The 13,162-nt window shown below is 52.3% G+C and overlaps 4 protein-coding genes and 1 non-coding gene across 5 annotated transcripts; 1 reads left to right on the forward strand and 4 right to left on the reverse strand.

The window, feature by feature from the left end:
• Positions 1-329: 329 nt before the first annotated feature.
• On the reverse strand, positions 330-4,948 carry J4E88_010279 (uncharacterized protein; the record flags this gene model as incomplete). The annotated part of the gene is made up of 7 exons (XM_049403874.1): positions 330-362; positions 509-859; positions 912-1,755; positions 1,807-2,162; positions 3,517-4,390; positions 4,444-4,796; positions 4,850-4,948. 7 exons carry the CDS (start codon positions 4,946-4,948, stop codon positions 330-332), a joined length of 2,910 nt encoding a protein of 969 aa, XP_049250391.1.
• A 995-nt stretch (positions 4,949-5,943) lies between these two features.
• J4E88_010280 lies at positions 5,944-6,015 on the reverse strand. Its single transcript has one exon. It is a non-coding gene; the product is annotated as a tRNA-Met (tRNA).
• A 349-nt stretch (positions 6,016-6,364) lies between these two features.
• J4E88_010281 (uncharacterized protein) lies at positions 6,365-8,018 on the reverse strand (the record flags this gene model as incomplete). The annotated part of the gene is made up of 3 exons (XM_049403875.1): positions 6,365-7,680; positions 7,731-7,787; positions 7,838-8,018. The coding sequence occupies 3 exons, from the start codon at positions 8,016-8,018 to the stop codon at positions 6,365-6,367; spliced, it is 1,554 nt and encodes a 517-aa protein (XP_049250392.1).
• A 506-nt stretch (positions 8,019-8,524) lies between these two features.
• J4E88_010282 (uncharacterized protein) lies at positions 8,525-11,840 on the reverse strand (the record flags this gene model as incomplete). Its single annotated transcript, XM_049403876.1, has 10 exons — positions 8,525-8,670; positions 8,719-8,999; positions 9,048-9,096; positions 9,146-9,317; positions 9,362-11,172; positions 11,222-11,262; positions 11,312-11,377; positions 11,424-11,602; positions 11,664-11,756; positions 11,808-11,840. The coding sequence occupies 10 exons, from the start codon at positions 11,838-11,840 to the stop codon at positions 8,525-8,527; spliced, it is 2,871 nt and encodes a 956-aa protein (XP_049250393.1).
• A 459-nt stretch (positions 11,841-12,299) lies between these two features.
• On the forward strand, positions 12,300-13,057 carry MNH1 (Protein mago nashi; the record flags this gene model as incomplete). The annotated part of the gene is made up of 7 exons (XM_049403877.1): positions 12,300-12,334; positions 12,386-12,423; positions 12,473-12,568; positions 12,619-12,682; positions 12,731-12,818; positions 12,866-12,991; positions 13,043-13,057. 7 exons carry the CDS (start codon positions 12,300-12,302, stop codon positions 13,055-13,057), a joined length of 462 nt encoding a protein of 153 aa, XP_049250394.1.
• Between the last annotated feature and the right edge of the window lie 105 nt (positions 13,058-13,162).

The following is a 13,162-nucleotide window of genomic DNA, read 5'->3' on the forward strand; positions in this document are numbered from 1 at the left end:
TGTTGGGGAGGGAGTTGGAGAGTGAGGGTATACTTTGGGTGGCGAGTGTGATGACGGTTTTGTTGGTGGTGATTTGGTTGGTGACGGTTGTGGGATGCGTGAGGGCTGTGTGGAAGAAGCAGATTGTTTGGCCAGGGAGGGATGAAGATAGGGATCGTTGAGTAGTTTGGTCAACACACGGTCGTGAGTGTATATCTTCATGGAAGTGGATTGGCAGAACGTACAACTGCGCACGGGGAAGATGAGCAGCTCGGTATTCTTTGCATCATGATTCTATTCCTGTACTCCAGATTGGTAGTTGCCGCATACACGCCATCAAAACCTAAGAGTTAGGCCGCTTCTAGAGAGATGTATACTTCTAGCTGGAAAAAGTTTTCGATTGGATTCGTGGGATGTGACCCAAATGCTAGATAGCCTGGCCAACCCATTGCTCCCACGCCTCCACCCCAGCATCCACATCCAAAATACCCACATGATCATGCGTCCTCTTCAACACAGCCCTACTCACCATCACCCCCGTCGTCGCCGTTCTCCCCAAAAGATCCTCCTGCCGACTCTTGACAAAGCAAAACTGCGGCAGATAATGCTGCGAATTGATCTCACGCCCATTGCCCAGCTCGACAGCATTGCTCTTCCTTAAGAGTGGCCCTAAGTGCCCCACAATTAGTGTTTCGAGCTTGGAACCCGGGTTTGTCGTGTAGAGTTCGCCGAAGATGAGGTTTGCGAACTTTTGCACTTGTAGCGAGATCATGGATGTGTTCCAGCGGTTGCCGTATCCGTTGCCGAGGCCGCCGACTAGGGAGATGCGGGAGCGGTGGACATGGAGGGTACGGAGTTTGGGGAGGCGGCGGAGGGAGTCCTGTGGGGGGTGAGTATACCTCATGATAAGTTAATGGTTTGGTAAGTCTTACTACGAAGTCTCTCAGGTTATGGTACCACAGCCCATCTGCCATTATAAATTCCTCGTCGATCCCGGCGGCGAATTGTTCTAGGTTGGGACATAATCGGCAAATAAGATCGAACTCTCCAGCGTCGATTATCTCGGTTTTGGAGTATAGACTCAGACTCGTGAGCTCCTTGCCTCTACTTTGTAGGTACTGTCTCAATCCTGGTGGTAAAGCTTCGAGATCGTAATGACCAAAGTGCAGACTGCGCAGGTTTGGACATGCTTTCAAGAAGTTGACCAAATGTATGTTGCGCTCGTCTTCAGTTTTGATGATGCCAATTCGAGGCACAAATTCGTTCAAGGCAAGGTGCGTGAGGTCGAACTGCTGGTTTGGCATTGCATTTGTAATGTCCGCCAGTAATCCGAAGGCTCCGGCGCATTCTACTAGATCGAGCTTTTGCAGCTTGCTGAAATCGATGATTGTCGATAGGGAGTTGTGCATGTGCATCAATGTCAAGCCAGTCAATCTGAGTTCTTTTAGTGGGAGTTTGGGCTGATATGGTGGCCATTCGTGGTTCCGGAGCAGCTTGGAAACGTCAGTGTTAATGTTGGCGCTCAAAGACAGGGATTGCAGGTTGCTTCCGACGGCTTCAACATAGTCAAGTAACAGGTTGTTGAGTGACGACCCATCGACGATATACATGTCCAGTCGTTTCAAATCCGTTTCGCGTTGGTACAGTTCTGGTAGTATGTTTATAGAGTTGTCGAAGAGATACATACTAAGACTGACTTGGAGGTCTGTGATGTTTCTCTGGTTCGATGCGAGCTTCTTATGCAGCCACCACGGTAGTGATCGCCGGCCGAGGAAACTGTAGATGTTAGCAGGCAACACAAGACGAGATGAGTAGCTTCAGCCCTACCGGAATGTGCGCAGGGCATTCGCCGGGATGAGATCCAAGACCTGCTCAAGATTGCTGTCGCGTACTTCAGGATCTGCTTTCGTGGCGCCAGAACCCGTCCAACATTCAAGGCCAGGTAGTCCAACGTTGCCGTACTGCACAGACGTGGTTTCCTCGGCGATGCACTCATCTTCTACGACGAGTTCTCTGGTATACTGGAGGTTCTCCTTTACGTCCTTTAGTAGTTCAAGGATGTAATTAGTGTTGTTTTCGCTGAAGAGGCGAATGTCGATGCGCTCGTAAAGCTTTTCGAGGGCGAGTTGGTTGAGCTCTTTTGACACCAAACATAGTGATTTCAGATCACTTCGGGTATTTATCTGGTTTCGTCAGTACCTCACTGCTGGGGGTAAGGCGGGTAACATGCGAAGTTGAGCACTCGTCTCTGGCAGTCGGTGTTAAGTTGCAACATTGTCTTTTGCAGCTCAAAGAATCGCGATAGCTAGAACCAAAGGTAAGTTGGTCGGAGGCCCCTTTCAATACACTTGGTGCACAAGAGGGGTTGTCGCCATAACCCTTGCAGTATGCATCTAGACGCCGCGGAGCCAGAAGGATTGCATCCACCCTTGCTAGACCTGCAGCCAATGCTATCGTGTCAGCGCTCGATTGACTCTCGAATAAAGAACATACATTAGCGCTATGTATGCATCCTCCGGCAATGCGCGTCGTTGCGGCATGTGGGAAGCTACCGTGAAGGAACGACGAGTCGCATCGGCTACTGAAGCCGATCAAGGTCAACGTTTGGTCCTTGCCCCAATGAGGAAGTTCCTTGTGACTTATTTAGGTTAAGCCTGCTTCGCAACATTTCACGCGAAATGCTCTGGGAACTGCATATTGGACTCGAATTTATTGTACCAGAACCGAACAAATCGAGCCAACCGAACGATGGACATCTGATGGGAACTGCATAACATGATCGCAGATACAATGCCTTCGCTGCACTAGGGATGGCTAGAATGCGCTTTGTATTCGCTACATATATTCCATCAAATGTTTATGCACAGACAGCACCTAAGACGCTGTATGCTTCGGGCTAAAAGATCTTTTTGATGACGTTCTCCCTCGACCCAAATCCTCACATCGTTCGAGTTGCCCACGCCTCCCATTCATCGGCGGCAGTACGGTAGTCGACTTCCAGAATATCTGTGTACGGTTGCGTTTCACGCAACATCATCCTCGTAACAGGAACCGCAACGGGGACGGTACGACCTAGGATATCTCTTTGCTCGCCTCGGAGAAAGCATTGCTGCGGAAGTGGACGCACGAGGTCTAGGTTTTCTGGGTTCCGCAAAGTCGCAACATGACCGATCACCAGAGCATCCAACTTCGATTCTGGACCTAGAAACTCAAAGACTCGGTTTGCGAAGGTTTGCAGCTGTAGGATCAATAGTGCGGGGTCCCACCCGTGTTTGCTCTGCCCCATGCGAACGCAGTGTGGCACGCGGAGGTGGAGCAAGCGTACTTCTCGGAAATACCCTATCCAAGTCTGATAGATGTTAGATATCATGCTCAAGATCCGCCACCACCTCATACAAGGAAGGAACTTAATGGGTCTGCAGCCTAAAGCACGATGCAAACGTGCAAATTAAGCGAACTAACGTCTACGCAGACTCCAGCGTGTTTTGTGGTCTCCTTGAACGAGGTGCCGCTCTGAATGCGATAGCTTCCACTTACCATAAAGATCATAAATCTGGCCTCTTCATTCCATAGGCCGTCAAGCATCAATGCTTCCTCGAAGTACACCGCAAGCTGTTTTACTTGTCGAAAGGATTCCTGGCTTACCCGGTACAGCACATCTATAACGTCGTGGTTTAATTGGCCCCAGTTCCATTGTTCGACGTGGTAGCTCAGACTTTGCAAATTGTGCCCGCGATCAGTGAACGGCTTTAGGAAGTCGTACACATCAAAGTCGGATGAGTGGTCGCCGTGCGGGTAGTGTATATGGAAGCTCTCAAGGGGTTCGCAGGCCTTGTATATCTGATTCAAGGATAATCGCAGAGGAACGAGCTCAGTGGATTCCGCGATGTCACCCGCAATTTCCACAGCAATATGCTTCAATCGAAGCTTGTTCTCCTCGCTACTTTCGGCAAGCTCCTGGAGAAAGTAATGGCTTCCGCCGGAGTTTCCGAAAAGCCCTAATCGCACAAGCTGATGATAGTTGACAATTATAGAGAACTGTTCGTAAGCGTTGTCATAGATAAAATTGGACAGCGTGAACTCTTCGAGCTTGGGTGTGCATTGGGTGTATTCGTTCTCCTCGCCCATTGCCCAGGCATCCAGTTCCGTACTGATATCCATGGAATTGGCTGCTGTCAGCGACAACGATTTCAAGTTGGCGCCCACGGCTTCGATGTTCATGTACAACAGAATGAGGCTTGTTGAATTATCGACATAAAGATCGAGGCGTTGCAGACCACAGAGTATCTGGGGTAGTACGTCGGGCGATCCGGGATCGGTGTATAAGCCTATTCGTAGGTCTTGTATTTTCGTCTGGTAGTGGCGCAGATGATTTCTAACCACTGCCGAGAGAGGCCGCCGCGAATGGTACCTGATCTCATCAGCATCCACATCGAATGCTAGCGCGTTCACTTATTAACTTACCATAAGCGTTCTAATTGGTTATGATGCATGGTTTGCAGAAACGCGTAGGCGGCGTTGTCTTTCTCAGACTCAGTTAGGTAAGTAGCATTACTCCGACGATCCAGAATAGGTGGACAGATCCGTCCGGTATGTATCGTGTAGAGTTCTTCGCCAATCGCTTCGTCTTCGATGATAACCTCCTTCGTGTGCTGGTAATGTAAGCCAGCACCTGCGAAATTGGACTTGTTGAGACGATCGACCGCACGCTGACTCCATAGGCGCAGAACGATGCGCCTATATAGAAGCGGATTCGCGAGAACACGCAGAGCTGAGCATGTCCTACACAGTGATGCGAGATCGCTCTTCAGAGTTATCTGACCCAATCAGTACGTGTTTTGAAGCCAGCATGCGCACTACAGTAGCGTACGTGATCAACAATCCTTAGTTGAAGTTCTGTCGGAATGCCCAAGAGGTTGGGTGGATATGTGGGTGGCTGTCCCGAGATGTCCATCGGGTCTGTAGACATGTTGAAGCGTAGAGGTTACACAAGGTAAGAGCAGTCTGGGTGTTGTGTGGAAGCGCGTCGAGTTCATGGAGGGTGTGCGACGCGACACCGGTAGCGGGGCATGGCTGACATCAGTATTGCCGAAGTTTTACCGAAGGCAGTGGCACGGTAATGACCCTTTCTTCTGGGCTTTGCGCTTGAACTTAAAGCCTTATCGCAAGCGACTTTGGGCATATACATTAGTGAATTGGTAAGTCGATGACGGTGGTTGTAATGAACTCTTGCGCGAGTTCGAGAAATCCGTCCCCTCGGGGATGCATCTTCTGCGTTTCGGCGCTTCGACGTACAAATGTTCCACCTCCTAGAGCAAAGGTTGCCTGCATACTCAAATTTCAAGGCCAGAACGAGCTGGGACCTGCGGAGTAGTTATAGTGCTTGAGGGGGAATACTTATCGCGTTCGTTATACACCTCATACCCGATAGCTAATCGACTTGCGGATAGTGAAAGCCGTGGATTGTGTCTGCAACGTTGCTTCCTAGATAGATGGGCATTGTCTGGTACCCCGGAATAGATCAAAGAATACCCAGGTAGATACCTTCCCAGGCTGTGTTTGCGCTCGTGTCGCTATGTTTCGATTGCGACGATTTCAAGTGGTACTTTGAGCAAGAATGGATGCCTGGTATCTTCCTGCACATATACTAAAGTTCGGGTTTAAATAAATTTCTCTACGACGTGAACCCGCTCGACTTTCAAGACACCTAAAAGAGGGCTTTTGATTGTTTGAGACTTCTTTTTAGATTTAAGATACACCAGTAACGCTGTTACTACAGAATCGTGAAGCCACCAAATTGTCGCAAAGTCTAAAAAAGTAACTCCGTATTGCAGCCTTCCCTATAGCACCCCACACGAGAAGCTCTAATAGCCATTTCCATTCCACGTCCCTACCCCACTACCCACCTGCCCTTTCACTCCTACCCCCGTGCGAAAAAAGTGCAAAAAAGAAACATACAACATCTAGCTGCTCTCGGTTTCGATCCGAGGTCCTCCGGGTTATGAGCCCGGCGCGCTTCCGCTGCGCCAAGCAGCTTTTGTGGTTGTTGATTGATGAAGTTTCCTTGCTTTACAGGTTTATATCGTGACATGAGGGACGCGTCGAAAGGCTGAGCTTGTCGACTGTGTGTGAAATCAATGAATGTGGGGGCACAAAGGATAGGCTGATTGGACTGAGTGGGTTGGTAAGGGGGGCGATGTGGAAAATTTGATAGGCGTGGTTTGGTTGGAACATCAATCTTGAAGGGAAGTTGAACAAGAAGCCAATCTCCCAAGACCAACAGGCCAAACTTCATTACTCCAGCTAAAACAACCTTGGTATCCTAACGCAAACGCCCAATATCTATATCACACAACAATCACCCATCATCCCCATCTCATACGCCTCAAACCCCCTTCGCCTCACACAAATGCCCACTCTTGCTCAACACGGTCCCCAACCCCCTATGCACCTCCACCTGAAACCCCTCAAAAGGAACCCTCTCCCCATCAATACTAATATACCCCTCCTTTTGCCCTTTCGGAATAATCCTATACGCACTAACCTTCTGGTAATCCACATGGTCCATATCAAAGAAAGAGTGGTTCTCCACGGCCAGCAACGTCTTCACAGCCGTGTGCCGCGCGATATCGCCGCGGATACGGACGAGGTCGAGACACCCGTCGGAGGGGAGAGAGGCAGGGAAGAAATTTGCGTCGGGGGACATGTAGGCGATGTTTCCGGCGTAGAAGTTGCCGAGGTGGTCGTGGGGGATTAGTTGCCAGCCTACAGGGAGGGGGTCGGTCGCTGTGCCGTATTTCAGGTCTGGAAGACCGGTGTCGGGGGCGGGGAGGACGCGGTCGTCGGTGCTGCGAGGTGGTTTTGCGCATTCGGTGCGGTAGGCTTCGCGGACGGCGGTTTTGTTGTCGTATTCGACTTTTACGGCGATGTCGGCGGGGTAGCATGTCTTTTTGAAGAGGCGGACGAGGAAGCCCCAGGTGAAGCGTGCGCTGCCCATCCAGCGCAGGTGTTCTGTCGCGAGGTCTGTTTCGGCTACTATGCCGACGGATTGGGAGAGGAAGGAGAGGGTGCGGCGGTCGCCTTGGGTTATCGACGAGAGATCGAGGGGCGTGCGCAGGCCCTTGACGACGGCGAGGGCGGCGAGACTGGGGTCGTCGGTGCCGTTGAAGTTGAGGCTCATGGCGTTGCCGGAGCCGCAGGGGAGCTGTGCGACGGCTACTTTTTGGAGCGCCCGAGCTGCGTCGGTCCTCTTGCCCAGCCCGTTCCAGACTTCGTGTGGTATGCCGTCTCCTGAGCAGCAGGCGACTACGTCGTAGGCCTCGATGTCCATGTTCTGCGCAATCTCCACGCCGTGGCCGTTGTGCTGTGTCTTCTCCACGTCGAGCTCACAGCGCGCAGCCGCCAGGATGGGTGCAATGAACTTGTGGTATGTCTTGACTGCGCCGCCCTGGCCGCCAAACGGATTGACGAGTACCTTGATTCGTTTGCGCCGTTGCGACGCTCCGTATGCGCGATCGAGCAGCTTCTCTATCCATGCCTCCGTTATGCGACTGTCGGGTTTGTCGAGGGAGTAGCTAATGATGGCAGGGCGAACGGCCTTCTTCGATGTGTTCTGCGCATACTGGACGGTGATATGTCCATCCTCTGAGTGCTCGGCCCAGAGGATGTTGTAAAAGGGTATGGAACGAGTGGATTTGTTCTCTGCGTCGCGTAAGCGGGTGTTGGTGTCTAGACGCCGAATTAGCACTTACTGCCAGCAAGAGACAGACCGCAGCAGCTGGCGCTTTTGCTATCTAGGAGTGCTTCGTCTGTGCTGTGTGAGTGTTGCGCCGCTGTGATGTTCGAGTAGTCTCCCCACCTAGTACGACCAGGGAGTCGGTCCCAAGGGTCAGGGAGGCGTTTCTGCCCACAGCGAGTGTGTCGGGAACATTCATCTGCTCCTGGGTGGGTGCCGAGTCGGGCGACGGCTGCGAAGGAGCGGCGTTGGTAGTGAGCAGCGGGTCTCTGAAGGGATCGTCGGAGCCAGCCAGCGAAGCCATGATGGATTAATGAAATGTCGCAGGAACGACGCGCAGCATGCTGTGAAGAGGGAAAGAGTCAGTTGGAGACTAGACCAGCGCAAGAGGCACGCTGACGACGGCCATGTCACGCTCACGGGTACCGTCCCTGTCGCAAGGGCGCGGATCCTGGCGGATAGTTGGTGCTAAACAAAAAGGAAACATTCCCGTGTTGCCCGTTGGACCCTGCACGCTCGCGAACCGAGGCATCCCAATCACGAACCAACCCAGAACGTGACACGAAGCGATTCTTCCTGTAGTGCTCAGAGACTGCGATATTGGATGTGAATTTGAACTCTTGTCTGTTTGATACGGCAATGCTACATTAACATTCATCCATCCCACCCACATGTCTAGCGACCCAACGCGTCGTACGCGAAGACCTGTAGACGAAAGAAGCAACCAACCTTCCTTTTGCTACCGTTTCTTAGTAGGAACGCCCATCTCCCGCTACCCCGGACGTGTGACAGTGCTTATTAGCCGACAAATCATGCCACACCGACCTTGTTCAGACCCTTCAACGACCCCAGGCTCAACGCCAAGCCTTGGGAGCGACTTCTTATGCGCACAAACCCAGTAATAGGGCCATTGTCACCTTCCTTTTCGATACTCAAGTTGGCGAGAGCGTCCTCACCTGCGTTCTGTCAGTATTGCCAATGTATAAAAGAATTCGAGGACTTGCCAAATACACTCCTGGCGTACAGGTTCGCTGACAAGAATTGGCAGTCGCCCTTCATTGACGCCTCTGGGGTCAAGCAGCTCATGTTTGTGCATGCCATAAGTTGCTTCAAGAAATCGCGCAACGTCTTGGCCTTGGAGTTAATGTTGACCTTATTCTCCCATTCGAATTCGGTCCACATTGTCCGGAACTGCGTCTCTGTGCATTGCGCGGGCTTGATGTAGTCCATAATGTCGACGTGGACATCGTTGAGAATGACAACGTTGGAGTCAACACCCTTTTCACTGTAGGATATTAGCAATTGTTGCAGAGTGTTGATGCGCAGGACTTACCCCTCGTAGATGATATTTCCAAAGATGACGCCGGTATCGGTGGATGAGACTGTAAAAGTAAGTATGCGAACCGAAAAGCGCAAACGGGGAAGGCCTACCCTTGATCGTTGCTTGGATGTTGATAAAGTCGTGAGGACCAACGTTTTGTGTTGAGGGACGCTCGACGACCTTGAGGTCACCAAGAGTCGCGAATTCGATGGTGAGATTTTGTAACGTCTCAGTTGTTTGGTTCACAAGCAGGACATCAAGGACGATATCGAATTGATGGACCTAGCAGTGTTAGTAGATACCTTCAGTAAGTCGGGCTGACGTACCTTGACATATGCTTCTGCGTATACCGAGTCGGAGAAACCAGTAAGCTGCACGACTCGACTGAGCTTAGATGTGAGATCCTCAGTCGCAGTGTCGCCTCCGGTTGCCCTTTCGAGATCTTGCTCAATCTCGTCGCTACCGTCCGCATCCTTCTTCTTTAGTTGGCGGATGTTGAAAGAGTCATCAACATTGACAGCCGACTTCGCGCGCTCGGAAGCCTCCTTGGCGGCACGCTTCTTCTCCTCTGTCTGAACCATAGTGCGGAAGGACTTTCGGGTGTCTTCCAGGAACACTGTCTCGAGCTCCTTTCTTTGCGAGAACTCGGACAGTGAGCGAACACATGACATGATACGGTCGATGGAGTCCTCGTCGATGAAAGTCTTGACAAAATGCGATTGGCCAACACGGATGATCGAGATCATGATGAGCATGGCCTCGGCGCGGAGAGCATTTGTGCGGGCTTCATTCTTTGAGATCTCCCCATAGCGCATAACGAGCTTAGTGAGAGTGCTGGACAGTACTGTGGCAAGGTAGTAGTCGCCGTCAAGGAGTAGCTGTCGTAGTGGAGGTTTCTGTGAGTTCTTGACTGCCTCAAGTTTCGCCTTGGCAGCAGCGGAGGAGGTCAGGGCGCTTTCGGTCGCATAGGTACCGTCGGCGAGTACCTTCCTCGATCCAGATGGAGCTGCCGCCTTTGCGTGTCCGTTGACTTGCTCAGTGCTCTCCTTGCCCTCTGATGCATCGTCCAGCAGTTTTTGTTCGGAAGCAAGTATGGGGATCTCGCCGAGTGATGAGCGGATGCCCTTCCATGCATCTTGGATGTCTTTCGCCTCCAGAGAGAACTCTCCAATGATCCAAAGCACACCTCGGTAAACCTTGCCAGCACGAACCTCACCAAGAGTCGATACCAGTCGCTCGATAATAGAGGCCCTCAGATCCGGGAAGCGCTCAACGACTTCCTTGACGAAGGAAATGACGTCCACCGCGGATGCGTTGCTGCTGACATCGGAGATGAAGTCCATGAGCGATCCAACGACGCTGGCGGCGACTTCGGGGAACTTGATGGCTGCGGAGTGTATCGAGGAGATGAGAAGCGACCTGTATTCGGGGTTCTTCTCGTATTGTTCGTCCACCGTCTTCATGAGCTCCTTCTTCAGCAGCAGGACGACCTCTTCGACGTTTCTGCTTGAGATCATCTCCATGGCAATGTTGAGCGACTTCTTCCGCACATCCAAGTCGGTACTAGACAGAACGCGCAGGACCTCCATGGTCAGATCATCAAGGACGCCCTCATTCTTGTGTCGCAACTGCTCAACCCGCTCCAAGACGATAAGCTTGACGTTGTTATCCGGCTCCTTGATTGCCAGCTCCACGAACTTTCCAGCAGCTGCCTTGACTGCGACCGGGTTGCTTGTGAGGGTGGTAAGGGCGTGCGCGGCTTCGTAGATGACGGTCGATACCTGCGATTCGAGGAGGTCGAAGATCAAGCGGAGATAGCGGGCCTTGTTGGATGGGTTCACGATGGCGTCTTTGCGGATGAACTCTAGCTCGGCGAGGAGGAGAAGCTCTTCGTGGTTGGGTATGGCATCGAAAACGGTGCTGAGGTATTCGAGAGCCTTCTCGTGGCTCACGGAGACGAGGGCGGCGAAGGCATTGCGCTTGCATGTTGGGTCGTTCTCGTCGTCGAGGAATGTCACCAGCAGATCGGGCGCATCTGGCATGAGCTCTGGAAGATGTGTGAAGATGGATGCGATTGCGAAGGTTGCGTTCTTTCGGACGTATGCGTGTCGATGTGTGAGGCATTGGCGCACCGGTTCTGGGAGTGTCAACAGAGTTGTGGTAAGTATGGAGAGCAATATTCTTACGTAGTAGTGGTTCTACAAGCTCAGCATCTCGTAGCTTAGTTCTGTTCCGACTGTCAGCAATGCTCGGGAAGGTGTCGTGGAGGATCCTACACGAAGCGCAATGTGTTTCCTCGTACGTATTCGTTAGGCGCCTGCAAGTCGAACCGAATCGCATTACTGTATCGATTAGCAAGCTTCATGTGGTATAGTATTTTGAACTCACCAGACGAGAATCCACTCCTGCCTTAGCTTGCCCTGGGCGTCGTGCTTGGGGCAGACCTCGAAGAAGAAGTACATGAGCTTCTTGAGCGGCTTCGACTTGCTGGGCATGACGAATCGGATAATGTGCATGAGCAGGCCAGCCTGGGGGTCGCCATTGAGCATAATCGAGAGGATCTTCTTCTGCAGAGCTGTCAGACGGTCGCATTCAGCGAGGCGGGGCAGTGCCATTGCGGGAGCGCACCATAGTCTCGATCTTCTGCTCATCGCTGCCCTTCTCCAGAGCATTCTTGAGCTCATTCTGTGATGGTACGTCGGCGGCATTGTCCTGGTGCACCTGGTGTTGCCGTCAGCTTCCCCATACCCACGACCTGCCAGGTGTTCCTACCAGACTGTACGAGTTCTCGAGAAACGCCGCCATGATGCCGGGCTATGTGGTATATGGGATGGCCCCGGGGTGTACAGTGTCCAGCTGCGATAACGTGACTCCAGGTGCGGCCGTCAGCCCTCAATGTCCCGTGGAGTCCAGAATAAGTGGGATGGGCTACGTGTATCGATCGACGGGGGCGGTGGAGGGAGTCGTGAGGTTTGGCGCAGCTGCAGCCTAGCGGGGAGGGTGAAAGGACTGGCGTGGCCTGGGCGGAGAGGAGGCTTGTTGGAGATATGGGTGCAGTGCTCGGCGGGACTCTGTTTACCTCCAGGTGTCTGCTCGAGAAATGGTCGCTCCAGCGAAGGCCGCCTCGCTAGGCTTGCAGGGGTCTGGCCGCCAAGATCTCCAACCCTCTGCCGCGACGGTACATCAACACCACGACACGCGCACCCCAAGCACTGCGAATTCCTATACGCGCATCGTTAGAGCTCGATATAGGTAGTCGCAAACATGACAACCAACGAGCCATTCTACCTGCGTTACTAGTATGCAGGCTGTGGATTCTCAAGCACGTGCAGTTACTAACATTTTCGCAGCTCTGGTCACCAAGGCCGATTCGGACACGAGTTCTTGGGTGCGCAAAGCTGTTGCGAAAAGAGAATCACGAGTCTAACTTGGTATAGAGTTCGATTTTCGAGTGCTCGGAGACGGTCGCAGCGCATCTGCCCGTTATGCCAACAACTCAAACTACCGCAATGATTCACTCATCCGGAAAGAGAGCAAGTCATTCTCTGCCCTTGACGTGATGTGCTGCTAACGCGCCGTTTAGTGTGCGTCAGCGATGCTTTGGTAGCCGAGATCAAGAAGATTGTCAAGGACAGTGAGATCCTCAAGTATGTGATGGAATGGAAGTTACGTATCATCTGCTAACTCATCCCCAGGGAAGATGACACAAAGTGGCCCCAGAAGAACAAGGACGGCCGTCAAGAGTTAGAAATCCGGTTAGGCAGCGAGCACATCTCCTTTGAGGTAGGATGGTCCGTTTATCATGGCCTCCAGTGAACTGACGACAATAGACTGCGAAAATTGGCTCGCTCCAGGACGTACAAGACTCGTCAGACCCAGAAGGCCTTCGCGTCTTCTACTACCTCGTACAGGACCTCAAGGCACTCGTCTTTTCTTTAATATCTCTGCACTTCAAGGTATGCGATCCAGTGTACTCACGTCGAACATGAAGACTCACAGCGTTATAGATCAAGCCTATCTAAGCCTCTCGCCGCCACATGGAGGCACAGTAGCGTTGCTTTTGCCGACAGCGCACAGCCACGGGGTTGTGGCACAACCGCGGCTCGATGTGGAATGACGTAGGGACG

The sequence above is a fragment of the Alternaria novae-zelandiae genome, assembly GCF_023758075.1.
Source record: "Alternaria novae-zelandiae strain BMP 2774 chromosome Unknown scaffold_31, whole genome shotgun sequence".
NCBI classification, from domain to species: domain Eukaryota; kingdom Fungi; phylum Ascomycota; class Dothideomycetes; order Pleosporales; family Pleosporaceae; genus Alternaria; species Alternaria novae-zelandiae.